The sequence below is a fragment of the Polypterus senegalus genome, chromosome 7 (genome assembly GCF_016835505.1).
Source record: "Polypterus senegalus isolate Bchr_013 chromosome 7, ASM1683550v1, whole genome shotgun sequence".
In the NCBI taxonomy this organism is placed as follows: Eukaryota; Metazoa; Chordata; class Cladistia; order Polypteriformes; family Polypteridae; genus Polypterus; species Polypterus senegalus.
This window is the reverse complement of record NC_053160.1, coordinates 123,856,179-123,883,998: the sequence shown is the minus strand read 5'-3', so window position 1 is coordinate 123,883,998 and position 27,820 is coordinate 123,856,179. Positions and strand designations below refer to the sequence as shown.

The 27,820-nt window shown below is 37.5% G+C and overlaps 2 protein-coding genes across 3 annotated transcripts in view; both read left to right on the top strand.

Annotated features, from left to right (window-relative positions):
- Nucleotides 1-15,392, top strand: part of rad17 (RAD17 checkpoint clamp loader component) — a 120,189-nt gene extending 104,797 nt beyond the window's left edge. For both annotated transcript variants that reach the window (XM_039759243.1, XM_039759242.1), the window contains exons 16-17: nucleotides 7,234-7,291; nucleotides 14,960-15,392. In XM_039759243.1, coding sequence (XP_039615177.1) covers nucleotides 7,234-7,291; nucleotides 14,960-15,197 — 296 coding nt within the window. In that variant the 3' untranslated portion in view covers nucleotides 15,198-15,392. The remainder of the gene's footprint in view (nucleotides 1-7,233; nucleotides 7,292-14,959) is intronic.
- A 6,644-nt stretch (nucleotides 15,393-22,036) lies between these two features.
- Nucleotides 22,037-27,820, top strand: part of ccdc125 (coiled-coil domain containing 125) — an 82,779-nt gene continuing 76,995 nt past the window's right edge. Inside the window, exon 1 of the mRNA XM_039759241.1 lies at nucleotides 22,037-22,271. The gene's annotated coding sequence lies outside the window, so the exon portion shown is untranslated. The remainder of the gene's footprint in view (nucleotides 22,272-27,820) is intronic.

Below are 27,820 nucleotides of genomic sequence, written 5' to 3'. Positions count from 1 at the left end.
TGGCCAGAAAATCACTTCAGCTCAAAAGATTCTCTGCGAATCTAACAACATCAATAATGCTTTTCCATAAAACAATGCCAGCATTGTGTTGAAACTCGCCAAATGCAAAGATAAGCCAACTGATAGAAATCGTGGTCCGGCATTTTAATGCGGTGAGTAGAACTTTGTTTTTTCTTGGAAGAGTTTTATATTTCCCCCGTTTGTATTCTTTAATGTGTGGCCTTAGTCCGAATGCCTCAAATCCCATAGATTTGCAATACCTTATAAACAGTGAGTCACTCAGACTTGTAGTTACTTTAATTGTAGGTCATCATTTTCTAGCCGCCTTCAGGACAGACCTCAGCCTGTCTAAATATGGCGGCTGAGCTGTGCTCTTCAGTGTGCTGTCCTTTTAATGGTGATGGTGAGAGAGGGAAGGGTAAAGCAACCAAATTTATAATTCTCTGTTCAAATTCTACGGCCAATAGGGTTATGGTACAGAATTGCTTCTGATTCAAAACCAAGCAGCCAACTTTAGACCAATAGAATTCTGATGCTACACATTCCCCAGTTACTAGCTTATTTTAAACACATGGTCCCAAAAACCTTTTGTTTATTGAAGCTTGCCAGCTAGGAAGCCTTCTTGTGTTGCAGGGAATCGCTTGCTAAACTTGTTTTAAGCACTTCCCCCCAGCTCTGCCATAAAATTCTTAAGTCAGTCCTAAAGACTGGGGGGAGGGTTCTTTAAACATCAAAGAATTACTGTTTTCTTGAATAAAACACTATTACATTTGCTTTGTCTGACTTAAAAATAGACATACAAAATATTTATAAATGTACTGTATATATAAAATTTCACACCACATCAACCTTGTAATATAGGACTTAAACTAAATGCATGTGTTTGTTTTTTGCTAATGTAGGCTTTTTTCCCATTTATGTATATAAAACTGGCACAATATTTTTATGAGCAATCTGAATTTCCTGATCAATAAGATGTTCAAGGAATGGGCACAGAATGGTTGATTCTACATGATTGTTAAAAGAATACAGGCAGTCCCCGGGTTATGTACGAAATAGGGACTGTATGTTAAGTTGAATTTGTATGTAAGTCAGAACAGGTGCATTATTTTAATAAATTCTATTGCTGACCAACTGTAACCAAGTGCTCTGCAAATGAATGCTGGAGTTGTACCTCTCTCTGATATTTTTATTATTTCTACTTTATTTTCCATGGTGATGGTTTTTCTCTTTTTTACTGTACAGCGTGTTGCCACACCCGTCACAAAATGAAACAGCTTAGGATCCTGGTTGACAGCCCCCGACCCCCAGGGTAGACACATGGTCCAGGCCCACCACCTAGAAATGACCATCTGTCTGTCGCAGCCAGGTCGCAGCACATGGGCATCCCCATGGCCCGGTACACCAGCTCGGGTCCTTAACAATAACTGACACTCCCTCACATTGCAGGTAATGTGCCTCATTTAGGACTTCGTGAGCAACTGCTCGTTCTGTACAAAGTCAAAACAGCAATACTGGATTCTCCAAAGAGACACAGTACTGAAAGATTCCAGTCTTCATTTTGGGTCACTGGATAGTGTCCGTGTCTCACAACCATATTGCAAAGTAGGAAGCCCCATGACACTAAAGCCTTGGACCTTTGTCCTTTTGCAGAAATATTGGCAGCACCACAAAACCCTTTCCAATGACCTCATGACACCTCATGCTTTCCCAGTCCGTCTACTGACTTCATAGGAAGAGTCGCCAGAGACATGAATGTCACTGTTGAAGTAAGTAAACCTCTCAACAAGGTTGACTCTCTCTCAATAGACAGAACACTTCTGGTAGTCGTGCCCAACAGGTCATTAAGACCTAAATCTTGGTTTTTATCCAGGACACTCACAAACCTAGACACTCGGATTTCTCTCTGTCTCTTGAGAACCCCAATCAGAACCTCCACTGACTCTGCAAACATCACAGCATTGTACATGCTGTATGATATAATTTCATAATACCGAATATTGTCACTAAGAAATGAGGCCTTGTATTGCATGGCTGAAATTGAACACAAATATCAACAAAATGTCTCATCAAAAACCATGAATTAAAAAAATAAATAAAATAATAAAATTAAAAAATAAATAAATAAATAAAAACAATTAAAAAAAACAGAATAAAGATGTAATATGCCAAACTGAAAGCACTTTGGCAGAAACATTATTCACACTCTTTATAATAATGTGAATCGGCAAGTTGTCAGTGCATGACTGTGGCCTGGACTACAGGTTACATGTTTCACACACACACACACACTTAATTTAGTTAGTCTCAAACAAGTACAGCATATTGCAGCATTGTTTCATAAGTGTAGTATTTAATATAATTTAAATCAAATTCTATAGGACATGCAAAGCCCAAACTTGTTATGATATATTCAAACACGACTGGGTGTAGCAAGTTGTAGTTAATACAGCTCTCACAAGCTGAAGCTGCTGGTGTGAGAATGAGTGTTTGAGGTATTGGTACTTTCAAAAATAGGGGCAATGTACAGTAACAAGGAATTATGCAGCAGTGGATCTTGCATTGCTCCCTTTGGTAGACTTCTAGTATGTTGGAGAGGGAAAGAAGCTTTGCCCTTCTGGGCGAATTGTATGTCTCTACTTGCTATGTTTATATAACCAAGTCCGTGAGTATTTCAGCTGGGGAGGATATTGTCATAGTGAAGAGGTCTGTACGTCATACAGGGTGTTTTGATATTCTAATTTTCCCCTAAAGAAAATTAAACATTATAAGTTCTTAACAAATCCAATCGGAGCCTTTAGTTAACAGGTCAGTAAGATGTTCAAACTGGACATTAAAAGGCATCCTTTGTTGGAGAAATGTTTGTTGTTAACTCGGAAAACAAAAATGTATTTATATTTGGATAGTGTTGCACTACGATAAGTTTATACTGTAGGTTTATAGTGTCATTATTGTCACATGTACAGTGTTTAGAGAAATTCTTTGTAATGCAGTTGCTTTTGTAAATATGTAAGATTATTTTCATGAAACAGAGTCAACATGTCTTAACATCTTATTTATTTGACAGTTTGCTTTTGGATTCCTTTCTTTGTTTTCACACCTGCTCCTTGGGTGTTTAGCAACAGTACTGTATTTTCTTTTGCAGCGAATGTGTTACTGTTGATTAATGAACGTCTATTCCTTGAGAAATGCCTTAGAGATGTTTTTTTTTTTTTTCTAGCATTATTCATGTCTGCTTTTAACATCCTCTGATATTTCTGGTGATGGGGTGTGGTCCACATGAGCAAATTTTCCTTGATGCTTAATTAAAAAACAATTCTTGTCAATTATTTAATTTTCTGTCTTGCTAGTGCTTTAACTCTGCCATGTCAAGTCATTATCATATCCTAGATTTTTTTTTTCCTTTCTAAGGATATCACTCAAATGATTTGAAGTCTAAAGCAGACGAGTTATTCTCAATGCTTCACTTTTTCTCTTCACTTTCTTCCAAGTATTTAATTAAACCCAATAGTGCATGATAAATACACACAGGTGTAAACGGAAACCACTAAATGGAGAAATGCTGGTTTATTTTGTCATTTGGATCTTATTGCTAATAAGGAGCAATTAAAAACCAAGACCTACAGCTGTTTCAGACTAAAATAAGCAATCATGGTTCAAAATCTTAAAGAGCAAGACAACTAAAGTGAGGCAGGTGTGTTACTTGAGCAATAAGTGCTTCTTATTAAGCAATTAGGTTGGAATAAAAACCTCCAGCCACTGTGACCCTCCAGGGGCCTCATGTATAAACGGTGCGTACGCACAAAAATGTTGCGTATGAATGTTTCCACATTCAAATCGCGATGTGTAAAGCCACGCACATTTCCACGGTAGCTTATACCCTGGCGTACGCAACTTCTGCCCTTGGTTTTGCAGAATGGCGGCACCCAGCGTCAAAGCAGTGCTACTGTTCCAGTGTGGTTTCCCTTTCTTTTTAGATTCACATCCCTGATGCAGCTTTATAAATACACTGAAATTAAACACGTATTGTTTTAGTTTAATGCATCTGATTGTAATTAACCTGTAACAATATAATGGTGCACAGAATGGTCAAACTAAATACAATAGCGGCTTTAGCGTTCTAACTCTCACTGCACCTTCTTCTTCTTTCAGCTGCTCCCATTAGGGGTTGCCACAGTGGATCATCCTTTTCTATATTACTCTCACTGCACCACTCAGAGTATTTATATGACTGTATCTGAGTGGGGAATCACAGCTGTACAGCAGACGGAAAGAGAATTATCGATATACAGCATCAAGCACACACTGCCTCAGCCATGCTGTCTATTGAACTGCTCTCATACGGCAAACACTTCAGAGCCTTTCCTGTATGGACCTCGCGGTTCAGAAACGGTTTCATCCCAAAAACTATAAATGCACTCAATCGGTCCATCAAGTGCTCTTTGTAGAACTGTTTGTACTTATAATTACAATTACAGTAATCCCTCCTCGATCGCGGGGGTTGCGTTCCAGAACCCCCCGCGATAGACGAAAATCCGCGAAGTAGAAACCATATGTTTGTGTAGTTATTTTTATATATTTTAAGCCCTTATAAACTCTCCCACACTGTTAACATTATTAGAGCCCTCTAGACATGAAATAACACCCTTTAGTCAAAAGTTTAAACTGTCCTCCATGACAAGACAGAGATGACAGTTCTTTCTCACAATTAAAAGAATGCAAATAGATCTTCTTCTCTTCAGGAGCAGAGAATTTCAGAGGGAGAGAGAGAGAGCTGCAAAGAAAAGCAAACAATCAAAAAATCAATACTTGTGCTTTTAAGTTTGCCGCGGCATTTTTAGAGGAGCGTTAGTATCTTCTATGCAAACAGCCTCTGTGCAAACAGCCCCTCTGCTCACATCTCCTCCGTCAGGCGCAGAGCACGTCAGAGAGAGCGAGATTAAAACAACAATCAAAAAATCAATATGTGTGCTTTTGTGCTTTTAAATATGCCGAGCACCGCAATAAAGCGGCATTTTTTTTAGAGGACGTCAGTATCTTTTAAGCAAACAGCACCTCTGCTCACAGCCCCTCCGTCAGGCGCAGAGAATGTCAGAGAGGGTGAGAGAGAGGCAGAGACAAGCAAACAATCAAGCCCCGCGCAGGATGCATATCTTATAGCATTGAGGAGTTTTAGTTAATATATAATACATGCTCTGATTGGGTAGCTTCTAAGCCATCCGCCAATAGCGTCTCTTGTATGAAATCAACAGGGCAAACAAACTGAGGAAGCGTGTAGCATAAATTAAAAGACCCACTGTCTGCAGAAATCCGCGAACCAGCGAAAAATCTGTGATATATATTTAGATGTGCTTACATTTAAAATCCGCGATAGAGTGAAACCTTGAAAGTCAAAGCGCGATATAGCGAGGGATTACTGTATCTCACTATAAACTTGATAGTTATTATATTGCACAACCCGAGTTACTTTATAAAGTTTTATAAAGCTTTACATATGATTTAAAATATCATTTTTACGATGAAATGAAGCAAAATGTTTATTATACTGATAAAACTTTTAACGTAATTTAAATAATCTATATTGCTAATAAATAAACATGTGAGGGCACGATGTCTCAGCGCTAGAAAGACGCTGGCACTCTGTTCACGGATTGTCCCTGCCTTGCACTGTATTCTTGCTGGGACTGGTGTGACACTGGATGGATAAAATAATTTAACATGTACTACAAAGATATTTCAATGTTCCTTAAAAGTTTTAAAGAATCTGCATTCTAAGCATACAGATGGCTTAACGTCTATTACAGAGCTGATTGTGTGGCGATTGGGTATTTGGAGAAAGAAAACTAAGGACAGGAATTGGGGGTTAGTTTGAAAGTTGAAGTTTGAAAGAGACAGTACTGCTGCAATAAATTATTTAATCGAAGTTCGCGCATGGTGCAGCAAGCATCTTGTGTGAGGCATGAACAATCACTGTGCCACTGTGTTCCCATGTTTAATAACATGCATTAACTCATATCATCATGAAAATTTATATCAAGTATACATCTCAGTATTTTAATACTGTAATATCACGAATGTAATGGATTCTGCGTCCTGTCGGAGGAAAAGAGCCAGTTTAAGAATCACGTAGTGATTCACACACACAGAGCACATAAAAGATCAAATACAAAACAAAGCATTTAACGTTCTACTTTAGTTACGATGGGATTTGAGAAACTAGTAAATTAAACAATTTTAAGATGAAGTTTATGATGATCTAATTTAATGACAAAATAAACTATGTGATTAAAGTGGATATTTTGAGATTAAAGTTGACATTCCGTGCTTCCTCCCAACACTGTGCGCCTATTTTTTTTCTTTTTTCCTCTGTACCCTAATAAGCTTTCATATGACACTCAGACGGTGGGCTACGAATCGCCTTTTCACGGTGACTTTGATATCTGACAACTTTTTTTTTATTTCGGGCACTATGCGACTTTGAACTTGAGTTTTCGAGTTTCTTCGACACTCTGTCACTCGATCAACTTCCTTTTTGTTTTTTTTATACCACTGTTTAGACCAAAAAATAGTAGGTTTTTTCTTGCCTCTACTTGATATTCACTGAAATTCTATTTTCCCCACACGCTTTTGCCATTGCCTTTTCGCAGAACACTGAGCTTAAGGGCTATTTATATTGATTTGCATATTCAAAGTGGCATAATTCTGGGAGGAGTTTGGGAGTGGCAGCAGGCGCATACACATGCGTTACTTTTCACGCTAACTGGGATTTATGTAGCGGAAAAACGTGGAAGTTGGCGAACGTACAGATTAATGCATCTGGATTTTTTTGTGCGTACGAATATTTCCGCTTTTGTCTGTACGCTATGTTATAGTGTGAACTCTTCACATGGCGTTATGCATGATGCCCCAGGATTAAATCTGCCCACCCCTGGTGTATGACAACCCAGTTTCATCTCCGAGACTAGTATACTTCAGTTAGCTTTTGGACAGTGAATACTTTTAACAATTCTATTCATTATTGATAAGATGAAGTACTTATTGTTTGTGTGTTATTAGTTTTAGCAGATTTTATTTGTCATTTATTATGACTTAGCTGAGGATCAGACCACATTTTATGAGCAATTCATACCAAAAATTAAGTAATTCCAAAGGATCCATAAACTTACTTTTGATAGTGTTTATGCTTTACCTTTTTCTATGCTGTTAAAATATATCCTTTTTTTTTCCTTTTAGCTCAGATTTCATTTATACAGGATATTGGAATACTTCCTCTGAAAAAATATCTTGTGAGGTATGTTTGAATTTTCTATTATCAAGTCAACAAGGTGTTGAAATTTTAAATGTTTATTTTAAGGGGAACAGAAGCGCTTTCTTAGTGTATAGGTAATTAATTCACAAGGTTATAAAACTTAAAATATTTGACTAATTTCTAAATATTTAAAGCATTTATAACTATTTTTACGCTTTTGTTATAAGGCAGAATAAAGGCTAGTGTTGCATTTATAAATATAAAATGTGTTCTGTTGTCATCAGTGGTGTTTGCCAGTTAATCTGAGTTTCATTTCCGTATATACATTTTTGCTGTTTGAAAGATTCAGTACATATCACTGCTTGTTAATTTGTTAGATTTTCAATGGAATTTAATTTCTTATTACCAAACATTAATCCTTCTTAAACCACGCAGTATTATTTTTAGGTGTTCTTTAAACAGCTCTTGCTTATTCTCACTCCTTATTTTTATTTTATTGCTTTATTATTCAGGTATACTTGCATTATTTCACAAATGTATGACTTTAGCTAGGGATATACCGTTGAATCTTCCAGGTTTGTTTTTTTTTTTGTTGTTGAAACTATTCAGGTGTTATTGCTTTTGTGTACCTATAGTATTATATACAGAGACAGGTTTCAGCATGTGTTTAGCAGTACAATGCATATAATGCAGTTGCAGAACATTAATAAAATCTGAATAATGTTGGAAATCAAAGCATTTACCTGCAAATCACATAAAAGGCATTTACCAAATTTACAGTAGGTCTAATTCAGATGGATCAGTACAGATTTAATTTAAAAAAAAAAAAGTAAAATCCCTTGAATACTCGCGTGTAATGTTATACAGTATGTCCTCAGTGTTGACACTGAGAGAGTTCTTCAAGAGGTGCAACTCCATTTAAAGGATCATCTTCCATCACTTTTACTAAGCAATAGAAGAAAATCATTTAAAATCATTTAAAAAAAATCATTCATCAGAGTCTTTAGTTTTCATCAGGACTTCACCAAAATAAATAAACGCTATCTCATTTCCGGCGCTGCATCCGAGTGGCAGCCTTTCCAGCAGCTCCGTATATGACTTTATCTTTTTACCTTTTTATCTCTATTTTTCTCTATTTCATTGACTCTTCAATTCCACCCGGGGGAGTAAATGCGAACATTAATTTTATTTTAATTCTTTTCATTTTAATTACTATTTAATTTAATATTGTTTCTTTGTATCAGTATACTGCTGCTGGATTATGTGAATTTCCCCTTGGAATTAATAAAGTATCTATCTATCTATCTCTATCTATCTAAGTGCCTTACACTGTAAATGTGTGAGTTGGGTGTCAGTTATAGAAGCATTTGAAAATAGCAATTTGAAATTTTAATAAAACATACAAGACGATTTTCAGTCCCCTTTTAACCCTAAAATCCCGGATGCCCATGAAAATATTTGTAATGCTGGGCCACCTTAAATTCTCTTGCAACTCTTCATTAGCGCCTTTGTTTTGCAAATGTTGATCAGCACTGGGAGCAGGCAGCCTATTCACCCATTCCCCCATATAGGCACGTGAAGTCACTTTATCTGGGTGTTAGGTGTTTGGAATTGTATAGGGTAAATAATGTATCTTTATTTGGAATACTTATATTTCATGTGTGTTCCATGTCTACAGCGATCTGTGTAAATGTAGGATGACAGGAAATGTGAGGCAAGAAATATTGAACACATAACTAAAAGAGAAACTTTTTTCATATTATAGTAATGACAAAATATTGACGTGAAGTGTATAAATTTATGAAGACTGAAGTCCAAATATCAAACACTTTTACAAAAGGAGTAATAAGACAAGGGGCATTCAAATAGTTTCTGCACCTTTTGTTTTTACTCTTATTTTTTTTTAATAATTTCAAAAACAAATTACATCACTTTATAGTCACCTTACTTTTCGATGCAATTTTCCCAGCGCCGTCCCAACTTTTTAATGGCCAATTAATACTCCTCCTGCCTTCACCATTTCCAGCGAAAATATGTTTTTTGAGCATCTCCCATGTGTGTATGTATATATGTATATGTTAGGATACAATATTAAGAATAATCCTGCATAAATATAAAAAAAAAAATGCTTTTCCTAAAGATATGATTTTTCTCTTTCTTTAAGAAAAGTAAATTTTTTCATAGAATTTATGCAGGATTATTCTTAATAGTGAATCCTAACAATACCAGCTGACAGTTCACATTGTATGAGCAAAGCTGTCACTTCACTCAGTAAATAGTGGAGGTTGAAAAGAGGACTTGGCAAGTATTTACATAGTGTAGCTGAGCTAAATTGCATTTTGATCAGCATACAGTTGTGCTTGAAAGTTTGTGAACCCTTTAGAATTTTCTATATTTCTGCATAAATATCACATAAAACATCATCAGATTTTTCACTCAAGTCCTAAAAGTAGATAAAGAGAAACCAGTTAAACAAATGAGACAAAAATATTATACTTGGTCATTTATTTATTAAGGAAAATGATCGAATATTACATATTTGTGAGTGGCAAAAGTATGTGAACCTTTGCTTTCAGTATCTGGTGTGAAACCCCTTTGCAGCAATAACTGCAACTAAACGTTTCCTGTAACTTTTTATCATTCCTGCACACCGGCTTGGAGGAATTTTAGCGCATTCCTCCGTACAGAACAGCTTCAACTCTGGGATGTTGGTGGTTTCCTCACATTAACTGCTCGCTTCAGGTCCTTACACAACATTTCGATTGGATTAAGGTCAGGGCTTTGACTTGGCTATTCTAAAACATTAACTTTATCCTTCTTTAACTATTCTTTGGTTGAACGACTTCTGTGCTTAGGGTAGTTGTCTTGCTGCATGACCCACCTTCTCTTGAGATTCAGTTCATGGACAGATGTCCTGACATTTTCCTTTAGAATTCTCTGATGTAATTCAGAATTCATTGTTCCATCAATGAAGGCAAGTCGTCCTGGCCCAAATGCACCAAAACAGGCCCAAACCATGATACTACCGCCACCATGTTTCACAGATTGGATAATGTTCTTATGCTGGAATGCAGTTTTCCTTTCTCTAAGCCTAACGTTTTTCATTTAAACCAAAAAGTTCTATTTTGCTGTCATCCATCCACAAAACATTCTTCCAATAGCCTTCTCGTTTGTCCATGTGATCTTTAGCAAACTGCAGACGAGCAGCAATGTTTATTTTGGAGAGCAGTGGCTTTCTCCTTGCAACCCTGCCATGCACACCATTGCTGTTTAGTGTTCTCCTGATGGTGGACTCATGAACAAGAACATTAGCCAATGTGAGAGAGGCCTTCAGTTGCTTAGAAGTTACCCTGGGGTCCTTTGTGACCTTGCTGACTATTACACGCCTTGCTCTTGGAGTGATATTTGTTTGTCGACCACTCCTGCAGAGGGTAACAATGATCTTGAATTTCCTCCATTTGTACACAATCTGTCTGAATGTGGATTGGTGGAGTCCAAACTCTTTAGAGATGGTTTTGTAACTTTTTCCAGCCTGATGAGCATCAACAACTCTTTTTCTGAGGTCCTCCGAAATCTCCTTTGTTCGTGCCATGATACACTTCCACAAACATGTGTTGTATAGAGCAGAATTTGATAGATCCCTGTTCTTTAAATAACACAGGGTGCCCACTCACACCTGATTGTCATCCCATTGATTGAAAACACCGGACTCTAATTTCACCTTCAAACTAACAGCTAATCCTAGAGGTTCACATACTTTTGCCACTCACAAATATGTAATATTCGATCATTTTCCTCAATAAATAAATGACCAAGTAAAATATTTTTGTCTCATTTGTTTAACTGGTTTCTCTGTATCTACTTTTAGGACTTGAGTGAAAATCTGATGATGTTTAAGGTCATATTTATGCAGAAATATAGAAAATTCTAAAGGGTTCACAAACTTTCAAGCACAACTATATTAAGCACTACGGTAGTGATCTAAAGCTCTGGCAGTGACGCACGTTGTGTTCTGCAAACTTGGCTACTTCAGCATTTTCAGATTTTTATTTTTACGTTTCTGTTGTATACTGAAGAACAATTATAAACATTTCATAATTATCAAAGGCTTTTATTGGCAAATGCAACAAATTCATGTAAAGGGTCAATACAGTGCATCTGGAAAGTATTCACTGCGCATCACTTTTTCCACATTTTATGTTACAGCCTTATTCCAAAATGGATTAAATTCATTTTTTTCCTCAGAATTCTACACACAACACCCCATAATGACAACGTGAAAAAAGTTTACTTGAGGTTTTTGCAAATTTATTAAAAATAAAAAAAAATTGGGAAAGCACATGTACATAAGTATTCACGGCCTTTGCCATGAAGCTCAAAATTGAGTTCAGGTGCATCCTGTTTACCCTGATCATCCTTGAGATGTTTCTGCAGCTTAATTGGAGTCCACCTGTGGTAAATTCAGTTGATTAGACATGATTTGGAAAGGCACACACCTGTCTATATAAGGTCCCAGAGTTGACGGTTCATGTCAGAGCACAAACCAAGCATGAAGTCAAAGGAATTGTCTGTAGACCTCCGAGACAGGATTGTCTTGAGGCACAAATCTGGGGAAGGTTACAGAAAAATTTCTGCTGCTTTGAAGGTCCCAATGAGCACTGTGGCTTCCATCATCCGTAAGTGGAAGAAGTTTGAAACCACCAGGACTCTTCCTAGAGCTGGCCGGCCATCTAAACTGAGCGACTGGGGGAAAAGTGCCTTACTTAGTAGGGAGGTGACCAAGAACCCAATGGTCACTGTCAGAACTCCAGAGGTCCTCTTTGGAGAGAGGAGAACCTTCCAGAAGGACAACCATCTCTGCAGCAATCCACCAATCAGGCCTGTATGGTAGAGTGGCCAGACGGAAGCAACTCCTTAGTAAAAGGCACATGGCAGCCCGCTTGGAGTTTGCCAAAAGGCACCTGAAGGACTCTGACCATGAGAAACAAAATTCTCTGGTCTGATGAGACAAAGATTGAACTCTTTGGTGTGAATGCCAGGCTTCACTTTTGGAGGAAACTAGGCACCGCTCATCACCAGGCCAATACCATCCCTACAGTGAAGCATGGTGGTGGCAGCATCATGCTGTGGGGATGTTTTTCAGCGGCAGGAACTGGGAGACTAGTCAGGATAAAGGGAAAGATGACTGCAGCAATGTACAGAGACATCCTGGATGAAAACCTGCTCCAGAGCGCTCTTGACCTCAGACTGGGGCGACGGTTCATCTTTCAGTAGGACACGACCCTAAGCACATAGCCAAGATATCAAAGGAGTGGCTTCAGGACAACTCTGTGAATATCCTTGAGTGGCCCAAACTTGAATTCAATTGAACATCTCTGCAGAGATCTTGAAATGGCTGTGCACCAACGCTTCCCATCCAACCTGATGGAGCTTGAGAGGTCCTGCAAAGAGGAATGGGCGAAACTGGCCAAGGATAGGTGTGCCAAGCTTGTGGCATCATATTCAAAAAGACTTGAGGCTGTAATTGCTGCCAAAGGTGCATCGACAAAGTATTGAGCAAAGGCTGTGAATACTTATGTACATGTGATTTCTCAGTTTTTTTTATTTTTAATAAATTTGCAAAAACCTCAAGTAAACTTTTTTCATGTTGTCATTATTCTGAGGAAAACAATGAATTTAATCCATTTTGGAATAAGGCTCCACATACATAACAAAATGTGGAAAAAGTGATGCGCTGTGAATACGTTCCAGATGTACTGTATTTACAGTGTTGACCCTTCATAACTTTTGCAATTCGCTCTGGTTATGTTGGATATCCGCTTCTGGTATAATTCCTGACTGGTGGTGATCCATTCCTGCCTTTTAAGTGCTTGGAGTTGATCACAGTTTGTGGGCTTATGCTTGTCCACCCGCATTTTAAGAATTGACCACAAGTTGTCAATGGGACCAAACTTTTAATATTATGCTCTCCAAGCCACTTTTTGGTCTGTGCCATATAACATATCTGGTCTCACTACCATCCTGTAGACCTTCCTCAGTGCTCATCTTTATCCTTCTCTGCATCTAGAGGACAGAAAATACTTGATTCTGCAATAGTTCACTACCCCCATCTACTGACAAGAGAAAATGTAGAAATTAGTAATTCTTGGGGGCATGCCTTCTCCACTGTACCACAGATGCCTCCGGCATCTTAAAAGAAAACTACCACATATCATTAATGAGTGTATTGGGTTATTTAATTTTGTAAATGAGCTACTTTACGTTTTTCAATTTCAAGAACATAGCGATTGCATTTACACTCAAGAAAGAATATTTGAATTTTCTTTCTTTACCATTGTTTTGTGCTATACTCTATTTCAAAAATGTCTGTAGTATTACACAACATTCTTGAACTAATTTAATCAGATTCTGTGTCATAGGGTCTGGACCCAATCACATAAGAGTAACACATCACTCTGTCTACTGAAGGTCATACTTGAAGTCACAGTTACATAGCTCCAGTTTAGGAATCTGCAATGACATGTTTGTGAATATCTTTGGCAGTTTTAAAGAAGGCTTCCTCAAGACCCAGAGAAAAATGTCAAGACTCACCACAGTCAATGAACAAACACTGGATTTCACCCAAGATGTTTGATAGGCTTCCTGCCGAACTACTCGACATTTTCTTCACTATGTGTTGTAAAATGTTATACTTGGTGTAATTTTTTTCCTCGTTCAATTGTGCATGCAACATTTTCACTGTAGTATTCTATATTAGGAATATGCTCCACATTTGAGGAATTTGCATTTTTTAATTGGATTTTGTGAAAGAATTTTGAGGTGACCCTATCCTCAAGCACAGATTCTTTTATTAACACATATACAGTACGTCTTTTGGTATGTTCTCCACCCTAACTCCTGTTTTCTAATCCTTGCACTAACCTGCCTTGGAAGGAGACAAGTTTGCAGCCAAAATTCATTTGCCCCTGCAACTATGGCCTAACTTTACCTAGAGTTGGTTTCCACTGTGCTTCACTTTTTTGTTAGAGGATTCATCCTCCTATTCTGTATAACCCAGACAGCTAGACAGCGGAACAAGGCTAGCAGATTTAAAGTTTTATTCAGTCATTATGGTTTTTAACGTGAATGTGCCAATAGTAGAATCAAAAGGTAAATGGTTGTGATAATACCATCTTGGATGTCTTGTGCATATCTGCATTCATTCCCTTAAGGTTACATTGCTGCAGCTGAAACATCTCACTGCATGGATCTTCTGGTCCTCCTTTCTTCCTGTTTTTCCTTCACACTGCTGACTTTTTAAAGCTTGTCAGGGCTAAGTCGGACACCCTAGCCTATCTCTATCTAGTGTCACCTGGCAGACCATGCCAGTACATGTAAAAAGCAAGCATCTCATTCTTAAGCATGTGTAATGTCTGATATTGTTTTTTGCAAGATTGTCTTTTGCAGCTACTAATATATCCTGTTTTATGTAGTTAGCTGCAGTTAGATGTCAGATGTAGCAAGATGAAGTTCTATGCTCCATATATTTTCCAGAGCAGTCTTTGAATGAAAGAAAGATCATTTAAGCCTATTAACATTCTTGAAGTACTTTACTGAACATATTTATATTAATTATTTAATGATTAGTTAATGTTTTGAGCATTTTTTTATTTTTCTTGACTTTTTTTTTGTAATTTATCATGTTGACTTTTGCCCCCCTTCTGCTTATAGGCCAAAGCTTGAAACTCTAACAGATAAAGATACAGGACATGAACATCTTGATAGTGATGAAGATAGTGCTGCTTTTTCTAATGAAAAGTGGGACAAAACTACCTCTAAAGAGATTACAGAACTTCAGTCTGGAGAAAATGCTGCAATTGATTTACCTGACAGTCAGCCACAGCCTACTATGATGCAGGCTGAGCTAGACGAAGAAGAGTTTATTATTGAAGACTATGACAGTGATTGAAGACAAAGTTTTATATATGTTGGACTCTGTACTACTTATGTTCTGGGTGTTCTCCATAGATCCAAAAATGACTGTAGCATACTGTATAGTGCTTTGCAAAGTCTGTAAAACATCTTGTGCAGTTATGACATTTTGCTGAAAACCTTTGAGCCAAATCTGTGTATTTATTGCAGTAATAAATATATTTTTTTTTTAGTTTTGTTTTCATCTTAATATCACCTAGAAATTTAAAATGGACAAATTGTAGCCAGATCACTTCAAAACCTTGGCGTACATGCCAAGTCAGCTTATGTTTTGTCTAGTGTTCCAATATTCAAATAATTATAGAGAAGACTTAGTGCATGTAATTTGAGGTCGCTTATTTAACTTTAGTGATTTCCCCAATCTTTGTATCATCAGATATACTGGTCATATCCTTTACAAAACACTATAGAGTTTTTATCAGTGCTCACAGTTCAAGTTCATGTTAACCAATATAACTGAGGCAATAATCTTACTATATTAATGACATCCCCAGCTAGCGGGACTCCTTGCCTGTATCTGTTGATGACTGCATCAGACACCCCAAAAAAGAACTATTTAGTGCCTTTTTTGTAAAGTTCCAAATGAAGGAATGAACGTCCTTTTTGAGGGGGTGAAAGATAAGCAAAAATTTGAGATTTTTATGCGTATAAAATACACCCCTTTGTCCCCAGATATAGGTGGTGACTCTTAGTACAGATTTGCAATTAAAGCTACTGTAGTGTATGCAGCTCAAACTTTGTTTATTTCAGAATGGTTCAATATTTTGCATCTCTTAGCAAAAATTGCCTCAAGGCATGTTTATATATTCAGTTGCAAAAAACTGATATTTTCAGTTATTCTATATCATTTGTTTTTCTCCATAAAAGTCTAAGCAAGACTGACAGGCTTTACATTCAGTATGCTGTATATAAAATCTGCTATTAGAAATGTAGACCTAGCACCTTTTTTAAAGAAATATTGTCAAACTTTGCACACCATACTAATGTTTAATGCTAGTTTATGTTGTTTGGCTCAGAGAGAGAGAATATAAGAATACATGAGAAATACATTCTATTTTTTAATTTAGCCTCATTTTAACTTTTGTTAGACTAGGGGGTTCTGCCCCCTGCTCGCATAGCTCTCCAAACCCCATGCAGGCACTACGCGCTAGTCATTTCCCAATCTGCCGCATGTGACGAATCGTACTTTGCTTTTGGATAAACACAAACATCAACTCTGTCTTTGATATCTCCATCTTTCAAAACTGTTATAGCTGACAATTCGTCACATGTTGGTTTATTATATATGCAAACGTGATCTTTTGGATTCATATAGAAATCCAAGAAAACTTCTTTGTCCATGTTTTTCAGGTAAATTTTGTGTAAAGTGCGATACTTTTGGACATATTTGTATCCATTATTGGCTGTAGAATTTTTACTATGTCCGATTGTTTAACTCTTTCAATTCTATGTTGCATGGCTTCTCCGTGATCATAAATATAAACCTGACCGAATTGTGGTTTCTTTGAAATTAAACTTGTAGTAGCTTTAATTATTGCGTGACCACAGAGTCTCATATAGAGTATGGTCCTGAATCGTGTAAATCTACGTTTTGAGCATTGAATGATGCAAATGCGAACAGATTATTGTGGATACAGATATTTTGCCTGTAATGAATTGGACAATCTACAAGTCTCCGACTTAAACTTTCAAGCCAAACAATATCTGCAGACCTCTGTCATATTACCCATGTCCATATATTCAATCTCTTTTCGCTGTTCCATTTTTCTCACCGAGTAATTTCTGTTTGTAAGTGCCAATGCGATCTGTACTATCAGTTTTTTAGTACTTTTATAATCTCTAACCTGCTCTGCATATGTTTCACGCCAATGTTTTTGAACCTCTTTACGACTTTCTAATTTGTCTTCAACTCTTTGTATTTTATTTACACCCCCGCTTGGACCTGTTAGGTTTTCAGTTCCACTTGGTCTGTGCTGATTATAACTTTCCTTATTTTCGGAATTTGCACTTAAATGGTTATTCTTTTTTAAATTCTTTTCTCTCCAACGCTTTTGAGCCTCTTTTTGATGCACTGTCCTTTGTTTTTCATTTAGTCATTAGCATTTCATCTAAAACATATAAAATTTATTGTCCTAGCATTCACACAAATGAAAGGTGAGTGGACTGTGGACGTGGTTAAATCTCTTGGCACAAAGTTTAGTCTCGTGGGACTTGAAATTATCTCTCTGAAAAAGTATTGTCTCGTCCCAGGATTTTTTTTGTACAATAGTGCGATATGACATTTAGACTTAGAGTAGGGAAAAATGCATTGGACCACTGTGGACTTGTTGGAGATGGCTTTTCATACATACTAAACTGATAGTATTAACATATTTCTAGTTTCAGCTACTGTTTCTTCAAAGTGATAATATGTAATTGATAACTTAAGATGGAGTTGTCATTGATGTCTTCCCATTACTCAATCCGTCCATTTTCTGTTATTTAATTCTAGTTAGAACCATGAAATTGCTGAAATATATAGTTAAACCAAGTATTGTGAAATCCAGATAGACTCTCCTTTGAGTAGAATACAGACGTTCTATATTCATGAACACTGTTGCTACTTTAATTCCGTGTTGCCAGCGTATTTTAAATGTGTGTGTGTGTTGTGTTATGCCCTCAAAGAACACTTAAGCACCCAGAAGAATACATCTTAAAAGAGTGCAAATTCCTCTCAAGGCTGTTGAAAGACTCTAAACTTCACAATAAGGAAATTAAGAGGTGGGATATCAGCTGGTATAATATACTACAGTTTAGAAGTCTTGTAATCTTTCTCATTTTAAAGATTTTTCAGAAGATAAGTACTTTTGTCCAGATAACCATCAAACTAGTTTTAGACATGGAACAAGAAAAGACATAAAATACCAAATTTGCATTTATTAATTAAATTTTGCCCCATCTTATTTTAAGCTTTCATGTTGGTTGACAGGACAGATTGGAAATGGCAGACATGACTGTACTTTATCAGAGTTAACATTTGTCCTTGTTAACAGATAAACACAGGACATTTTTGCCTGTAATGTTTAAAAAAAAAAAAAATCCCGTTGAAATTGCAGTTAAGAATAAGATTGTTTGCCTTTTGTATTGTTTGTCACATTTATTTGAAACAATGGACACCTTGTAAGACATGCTTGGCATGTAAAACTATTAGACTTCAAAAGGTCTGGTAGAAGGTTGCTTTTTGGTTTTCTGTGTAAAAATTTGATTTTTACATTTTCTAATATCAACCTATGTGTAGATCAGCTGATGTTAGATATCTCATTAAGATATTTACTTCATCAGCCCTGTTTTATTATATTTAATCATTTTTAATGTTGGCCATTTACATTTGTGTCTGCTCATTATTAATAAATACATTTTGTATTAAAATAAGCTGAATTCTAACCAGCATGCACAGTCAACTTAAATATGATATACAGTTGCTGAGTGTTTTCTCTTTTTCAAGCAAAGGAGGCACCACTGTGGTAAAAATGCTTGATAGGATAGGAAGTTATATAGCTGAATTGCATTATTGTAAGTTTAATATAGAAACTGCAAAATGCAGAACTAAAGTAATAGACTAAGTTGTCGTCGTCTTCTTTTGGCTGCTTCCATTAGGGGTCGCCACAGCAGATCATCATCTTCTATATCTTTCTGTCCTCTGCATCTTGTTCTGTTACACCCATCACCTGCATGTCCTCTCTCACCACATCCTTAAACCTTCACTTAGGCTTTCCTCTTCCCTGGGAGCGCTATCCTTAGCATCCTTCTCCCAATATACCTAGCATCTCTCCTTTGCACATGTCCAAACCAATGCAATCTCACCTCTCTGATTTTGTCTCCCAACTTTCCAACTTGAGCTGACCCTCTAATGTACTCATTTATAATCCTGTTCATCCTCGTCATGCCTGATGCAAATCGTAGCATCTTTAACTCTGCCACCTCCAGCTCTGTCTCCTATTTCAGGACAGTGCCACGGTCTCCAACTCATATTGCATAGCTGGTCTCGCTTCCATCCTGTAGACCCTCCCTTTCACTCTTGCTGATATCCGTCTGTCACAAATTACTCCTGACACTCTTCTCCACCCATTCCACCCTGCCTGCACTCTTTCACCTCTCTTCCACAATCCCCATTACTCTATACTGTTGACCCCAAGTATTTAAACTCGTCCACCTTCGCCAACTCTACTCCTTGCATCCTCACCATTCATCTGACCTTCCTCTCATTTACACACATGTATTCTGTCTTGTTCCTACTGACCTTCATTCCTCTCCTCTCTAGAGCATATCTCCACATCTGCAGGGTCTCCTCAACCTGCTCCCTACTATCGCTACAGATCACAATGCCATCAGCAAACATCATAGTCCACGGGGACTCCTGTCTAATCTCGTCTGTCAACCTGTCCATCACCATTGCAAATAAGTAAGGCCTCAGAGCTGATCCCTGATGTAATCCCACCTCCACCTTGAATGCATCCATCACTCCTACCGCAGACCTCCCCACTGTCACAGTTCCCTTGTACATATCCTGTACAACTCTTACGTACTACTCTGCCACTCCCGACTTCCTCATGCAATACCATAGTTCCTCTCGAGTCACCCTGTCATATGCTTTCTCCAGGTCCACAAAGACGCAATGCAGCTCTTTCTGGCCTTCTATCAACTTCTCCATCAACATCCTCAGAGCAAACATTGCATCTGTGGTGCTCTTTCTTGGCATGAAACCATACTGCTGCTCACTAATCATCACCTCACTTCTTAACCTAGCTTCCACTACTCTTTCCCATAACTTCATGCTGTGGCTCATCAGTTTTATCCCCCTGTAGTTACAACAGTCCTGTACATCCCCCTTATTCTTAAATATCGGCACCAGTACACTTCTTTTACACTCCTCAGGCATCCTCTCACTTTCCAAGATTCCATTAAACAATCTAGTTAAAAACGCCACTGCCATCTCTCCTAAACACCTCCATGCTTCCACGGGTATGTCATCTGGACCAACGGCCTTTCCATTTTACATCCTCTTCATAGCTGCCCTTACTTCTTCCTTGTTAATCCATTGCACTTCCTGATTCACTGTCTCCACATCATCAAACCTCTTCTCTCTCTCGTTCATTCATCAGCCTCTCAAAGTACTCTTTCCATCTGTTCAACACACTCTCCTTGCTTCTGAGTATGTTTCCATCTTTATCCTTTACACCCTAACCTGCTGCACATCTTTCCCAGCTCGGTCCCCCTGTCTAACCAATCAGTTCAGGTCCTTTTCTCCTTCCTTAGTGTCCAACCTGTCATACAACTCATCATACGTCATTTCTTTAGCCTTTGCCACCTCTTTCTTCACCTTGCACCTTATCTCCTTGTACTCTTGTCTACTTTCTGTATCGCTCTGACTATCCCACTTCTTCTTTGCCATCCTCTTCCTCTGTATACTCTCCTGTATTTCCTCATTCCACCACCAGGTTTCCTTTTCCTCTTTCCAGATGTCACACCAAGCACCCTTCTTGCTGTCACCCTTACTACATCTGCTATAGTTTCCCAGCTGTCTGGTAACTCTTTACTGCCACCCAGTGCTTGTCTCACCCTCCTCCCTAAACTCAACCTTACAGTCTTCCTTTTTCAACTTCCACCATTTGATCCTTGGCTCTGCCCTCACTCTCTTCCTCTTCTTGAACTGCAATGTCCTCCTACAGCCCACCGTCCTATGCTGCTTAACTACACTTTCCCCTGCCACCTCTTTGCAGTCTTCAATCTCATTAAGATCAGCTCTTCTGCATAGGATGGAATCTACCTTTGTACATCTTCCTCCACTCTTGTACGTAACCCTATGTTCCTCCCTCTTCTTAAAAGATGTATTCACTACAGCCATGTCCATCCTTTTGGCAAAATCCACTATCCTCTGACTTTCTTCATTCCTTTCCTTGACACCATACCCATCATCTCCTTGTCTCCACTGTTCCCTTCACAAACATGCCCATTGAAGTCTGCTCCAATCACCACTTTCTGTCCCTTGGGTACACTGTTCATCACTTCATCCAACTCAACCAAAAATCTTCTTTCTCACCCATTGCACACCCAACATGTGGTGCATATGCACTAACAACATTCATCAGCACACCTTCAGTTTCCAGCTTCATAATTGTTACTCTGTCTCTCTTTTCACCTCCAAAACACTCTTGACATACTATCCCTTCAGAATAACCCCTACTCCATTTCTCCTCCCATCCACACCATGATAGAACAATTTGAATCCACTTCCTATCCACCTGGCCTTACTCCCCTTCAATTTAGTCACTTGCACGCACAATAGATCAACCTTCCATCTCTCAATCGTATCTGCTAACTCTCTCCACTTACCAGACATACTGCCAACATTCAAGGTTCCTACCCTCAGTTCCACTCTCTTTACTTTCCTTCTCGCCTCCGGACACGTCTTCCCCCTTCTTCTTCTCCTCCTTCTTCGGGCAAAAGCAGCACAATTTTCGCCAGCGCCCTGTTGGCTAACAGTACTCGCGGCGGTAGTTGTTAACCCCGGGTTCGACCGATCCAGTATGGAAATTTGTATTGTCCGCATATTAATTTGGCAAAATTTTACACCGGAGGTCCTTCCTGACGTAGCCCTCCCCATTTATCCGGGCTTGGGACCGGCACGAAGAAACACACTGGTTTGTGCATCCACTGTGGCTGGGTTAAAGTAGTAGACTTTAAGTACTATTGCAAATCTGATAGACGTGTTCGATTTATTGGAAACGGTAAACTACAATTCCCAGAATGAATTGCTTTCGCGCATGCTCAGTAGTATATAAAAATTGTGGCGACATGGAAAGATTACGTGTATCGTCTCCGTTGTTTTTTTAAAACTTGTTTGACAAAAACCGAGAAGAAAATAAAGTAATCAGTCAAACCAATAATTTATTTCGTGCTGAACTGATTGAGAATTGCCACCTTTTATTCTCGAAAATACTAAACTGTAAAGTTGGATTTGCTGTCATCTTAGAGAAGTGAGGCGTATGGGCGCAGTCTTCGAGGCGTACAGGTAAGACAGGTGCTTGAAAGTACTCGTTAAGTTTACCAAATACAATTTACTAGACATTTTACTTGTAGCCTTAACTTCATTTCAAAAATTATTTTTTTCCACTGTTTGTGATTTCACTTTTTTGTGTCTGATACTCCATTAGTGTGATAAACCGACTTTTCTTTTAATTCGTCTTACTAATTTAGTTCCTGCATTTGGAACCAGATAGCATTTTAAGTGAGATTTTTCGCTTTTGTTCGTACTGGTGATCGCTTCTGTTGGGAAAATAAAATCTTGCTGTTTATAAGTTTATGTACGCCCCCATGGTCTTTCAGTTGGATTGAGCTGTTTCATTTTGTTTGGTTTGATGCAAGTTTGGATTTGGATATACGTTACAGATTTTTTTTCGCCAATAGATATTTATTTTTGTGTGTGTGTGTTCTTACCTGATGTTGACTTAATTGTGTTCGACCTGTTTTTAACTTTGCATTTTGCATCCGCCCTTTTAATTTTAACGCAAATTGTTTTTTAGGTTTTTGAGGTGTAACCGTCGAGAGTGTCAAAGCTCAAGGTAGGCATGTGTCATAACTAAAAATTAAATGAATTTTGCTGACGTTTACCAAGAAACCTGATTTTCGAACCCGTCCCCTCTCCCTGCCCCCCGTCACCACCAACCCCGTTTCTTCGTAGGTAATTCACGTAGATTTCTTTGATTAATTGTGTATTAAACCATTCAAATGGAACCCATCTCCGTTTGCATCACTCGATAACGACATTATTGTTATCGTTATTATTGCCATTCGCTTCTAGAAGACAGACTACGCCTAGTCGCTCAACAAGAAGTGCAAGTGAAGTTGGTATACTGCTGCAGGTTACTTCGGGATCCACATCAGTGACAGTTTGGACTTTTCTAGTAATGCAGAGAATCTATATCAGAAAGGGCAGAGCAGACCGTTCTTTTCATCTTTAATGAGATTAATGACATCCCTTATGCGTTCAATAACTCTTCGATAGCCAGTGCGATTTTCTATGGTTAGGTGTTCTGGTGGTGTTTGCATCACTTTAAGAGAGACCCACCAAACTACCAAGACAGGCTCAGTTATGGGACACTAAACACGTTGGAGGTAGTAACGAGGAGCAAATGATAACCGAACTGTGCACATTCCGTCTTTGACACGCTATGGAGTACTTTTCATCCAACAAATTATTATTAAGCAGAAGTGTGTCAAGAAAAAACTACAGGGGCTCCTTCATACCAACGGCCATAACCCATTATAATTTCCCTATTGTGACTGTTCTCTTTTTCCAAGTCAGAGGGTTGTTTTCTTCTTTTTTTAATGTGTGTATTTCTAGAGGTTCTGTAAAAAGCTAAAACAATCTATTTGTTACAGCATTCATCTAAGTTTCTTAAAATGCTTTTGCTATACATTTGTAAAACTAACCTCCTCAGCCCACCATATTCAGGTGCCTACCAAATATTTGTTTTAGTGCTGGTGTAATTTAACAGGAAAAATTTATATTTGTAACCCATTAACCATTTTTCTCTAGGAGCAGATTAAAAAATAATAATTGCTTCACTTCGAAATAATCCCAGTGGAAAAAGTTGAGAAGTTTTTGCAGTCTCATCTTGCAAATTTTTAAGGCTGGATTGTGTAGTCGGTGGTACAAATTCAAGTCCAGAAGCTTGTGTTTAGGAAGAGCACACTAATCTGCAATACATTCTCATGCTGGATTTCTAGCATGTAAATATATTGTTGTCTTTTCAGTAATTTTATTAATTACTACAAAGCAGTATTAGAAATGGCACAACAACAATAATAATTCTCTCGTTTTCTTATTCTTTATCCCAGAAATCAAAAATATTTGTATATGTTTTCAACTAATTATTAATGGATATTTGGTCTATTTTGGGGAGCTATCGGGGTGACCCTTGCTGAAAATAATGTAATGCTACCCAATAACTAGTGTGCACATTTTTTAGGTGTGTATGGTGACTAGTGTCTAAGGTATGAAAGCTTTAAAAATGGGACGAGACCCTTATTTTACTATATAAATGAGTGGTAGTAAAAAGAAAAAAAAATCCATATGTTGTAACTTTTCAACTGTTAATACTAGATGCATTTAGTAATTAAAACGAGCAGTCTTTGCCATTACATTATACATACTGTATGTATACATATACATTATACATACATATACATTTGAAATAGAGACATCTATATGTGTGTATGTATGTATGTATGTATGTATGTATGTATATGTATATATATATATATATTTTTTTTTTTTTAATAAATGTATTTATTTATTTGGAATGCCTGATAAATCAAAAAGTTTAATTTCTTTCAGGCAGGCACATAGTTGCTAAAGAAGAACTATAACACAAGTAATATCTATCAAGATTTGAAAGATCAGATGTGGTTTAGTTTGGAGACATAGAGGACCAAATGTACTCTAAATCACAAATGTAAACTTTTTATAATATTTTCAGAAAGCCATAAATTGGCAGATTTACAACTGTGGACCACATAATTTAGAGAATCTTCTTCTTTCGACTGTTCCCATTAGGGGTTATCAAAGCCACTCATCTGATTTCATATCTTCCTGTCTTCTGAATCTTGCTCTCTCACACCCACCACACCTACAAGTCCTCTTTCACCACATCCATACCTCCTCTTAGGCCTTCCTCCTTTTTCTCTTACCTGACAACTGCATCAACTAGCATCTTCCTCCTAATATACCCAGCATCTCTCCTTTGCACATGTCCAAACCAACAAAATCTCGCCTCTGTGGCTTTGTCATCAAATCGTCCAACCTGAGCTGACCCTCTAATGTACCCATTCATACTCCTGTCCATCCTCGTCACACCCAGTGCACATCTTAACATCCTCTGTCACCTCCAGCTCTGTTTATCTTGTTAGTGCCACCATCTCTAATCATCAAATATTAAATAATAATCACTGAAATGTTCATGCATCTATCATTTATAGTTTAAAAGTAATAACTTGTGGAACATTATTTTTACAGTAACTAGCATTTTTTCAATATAATTAAGCCGCACCCCTTTTTTAACACCTCCATAACCCAGAAATGAATGAATATACATCCCTAAAACTTGCCACACTAGTTTTTGGGTAAAACATTATTTCCATAAAGTATGAAGGAAATGGAGATGATTTGTTGGGAGGCCAATATTAATTTCACTTGAATTGACCCAATACTCATACTGCAGAAGGCTGACAAGTAATTTGAAAAATAATGATACAGAATGTACTTTAGTTTCTATGTTACTCGGTTTTGTAATTAAATTTAAAAAAAAAAAATGCTTATTAGAATATACAATTAGACAAGTTTATTGCTAGTAAAATGTATGTTTGTGCTTGCAGGCAGGGAGTCCTGCAGCAATAAGATGAAAATCACCTTTTACTTTGATTAGCATGTAGTAGGGAAACTTGTTTAATGCAGACTGTTTATTTTTCAGTATTGTTCCATGTGGCTGAGCATTTAAAATAATATTCCCAAAATGAAAGAAGATGGTAATACATGTGTCTCTTGAAAAGGCATTGTGCATCTCATATATCATTTAATGTGTACCTTTTCTGTTTATAAGGCTATTACAATTTACATTTAAAACTACGTAACTGGTAGGATGTGTTTTTCAGAGCGTATACTGATAGCAAAAGAAACAAATGTTTCTTACGTATGCTTTCTTACCGTGTCCGTAAAGTATTGCATGTATGTCATTGTAGTGCATTGCATTGTTTGTCACTTTTTTGTAAGAAAAACACAAGTATATTTATTTATTGTTTGTCAATTTTGCTAGTTTATCTCTGGCTTTGGATATTATGTAGTCCATGGCATCAGTGTCCGAAAAATTTTGTGTTTTAGGTTGACTTGCTCTCTCAGAATCCTGCAAGTTAACCAACAGAGGGGTAATTGTGGACCGCAGTACATAGGAGGTCAGTCAAGTAATGCTCCAACATCACGGAATGTCCAACACATTATGGTTATATTGGAAAAAAAAATGCTAGTTAAAAATAATGTTCCACAAGTTATTACTTTTAAACTATTAATGATAGACCATGGTTAAGATTAGGATTGTGGGAGGGTTATCTGACTCAAAGGGCATTTCGTGACTGACTTTGTGGGCATTATCTGACCTACGTCATAGGTATTACAGGCTGCAGTTAGACCCATCTCAAGTTAACAGCAGTTTTCTTGGCATGGAGTCAGAAATATGAAACTATGAAATTCAGGTTTGTACAGGTTTAACAACTTTGTAACTGAATCCTTCTGAGTGTCAGTTTTGTGACTTCCCAGTCCATCCCTGACTATTGCTTGTTAGCAGTATCACTTTAGTAGTGTCTGTTTTAAAAATTAATTTGTACTCAATACAGCAATTGTCAAACTTCTTTTATACAAACACCTACTGTATATCTGAGCACAACTGCCGCAGCAACTGCTTTATTTTCAGCTGTCTTCTCCACTCTATTAGTTTGAACTGGAATGTTTTGTAATTGTCCGAGCAGAAGAAAACATATTCATTCAGCTTTAAAGGTGATCTAGTTTTGGTAAATTCAGGTTTAACTCCGTATGTCTGCTTTCATTTACTCTCCATGCTTTATAAAGTTTCTCTTTTGATCTATTTCCAGAAATAGTGGAAATCTAACACAGCAACAACCATGTTTAACTATATAATAATAACAATAATATATTTTATTTATACAAGGCACCTTTCTGAGAACTCAAGGACACCGAACAAACAATAAATAAATAAAGACATGTTCTAAACAACTTAAACATCAGAAAAAGCAGAAGGTATAGAGTTAAAACCAAACAATCAATCAATCAATCAATCAACATTTATTTATATAGCACATATTCATACAAAAAAATGTAGCTCAAAGTGCTTTACAAAATGAATAGAGAAATAGAAGACACAATAAAAGATAAACATAAGTCAACATTAATTAACATAGAATAAGAGTAAGGTCCGATGGCCAGGGTGGACAGAAAAACAAAAAACTCCAAAGGCTGGAGAAAAAATAAAATCTGTAGGGGTTCCAGACCAAGAGACCGCCCAGTCCCCTCTGGGCAATCTACCTAACATAAGTCAAACAGTCCTCTTTGTATTTAGGGTTTTCATGGAAGGACCTGATGATGATGGTCACGTAGACTTCTGGCTTTCAGTCTATCAATGTTGGTGCATCATGATGCTTTGAGTAGGTGTGGTGGCAGCAGGCCACCACAAAGAAACCGGAAAAAGAAACAGAAGAGAGAGTAGGGGTCAGTACGGATTTTAGAGCCACCATGAATAGTTATTATGAAGAATTGAACATACAGAGTATCAGTATTAAGTTAAAGTGAAGTTATAAAAAGGCCATGTTAAAGTAATGTGTTTTCAACAGTGTTTTAAAGTGCTCTACTGTATCAGCCTGGCGAATTCCTATTGGCAGGCTATTCCAGATTTTGGGTGCATAACAGCAGAAGGCCGCCTCACCACTTCTTTTAAGTTTAGCTTTTGGAATTATAAGGAGACACTCATTTGAAGATCTAAGGTTACGATTTGG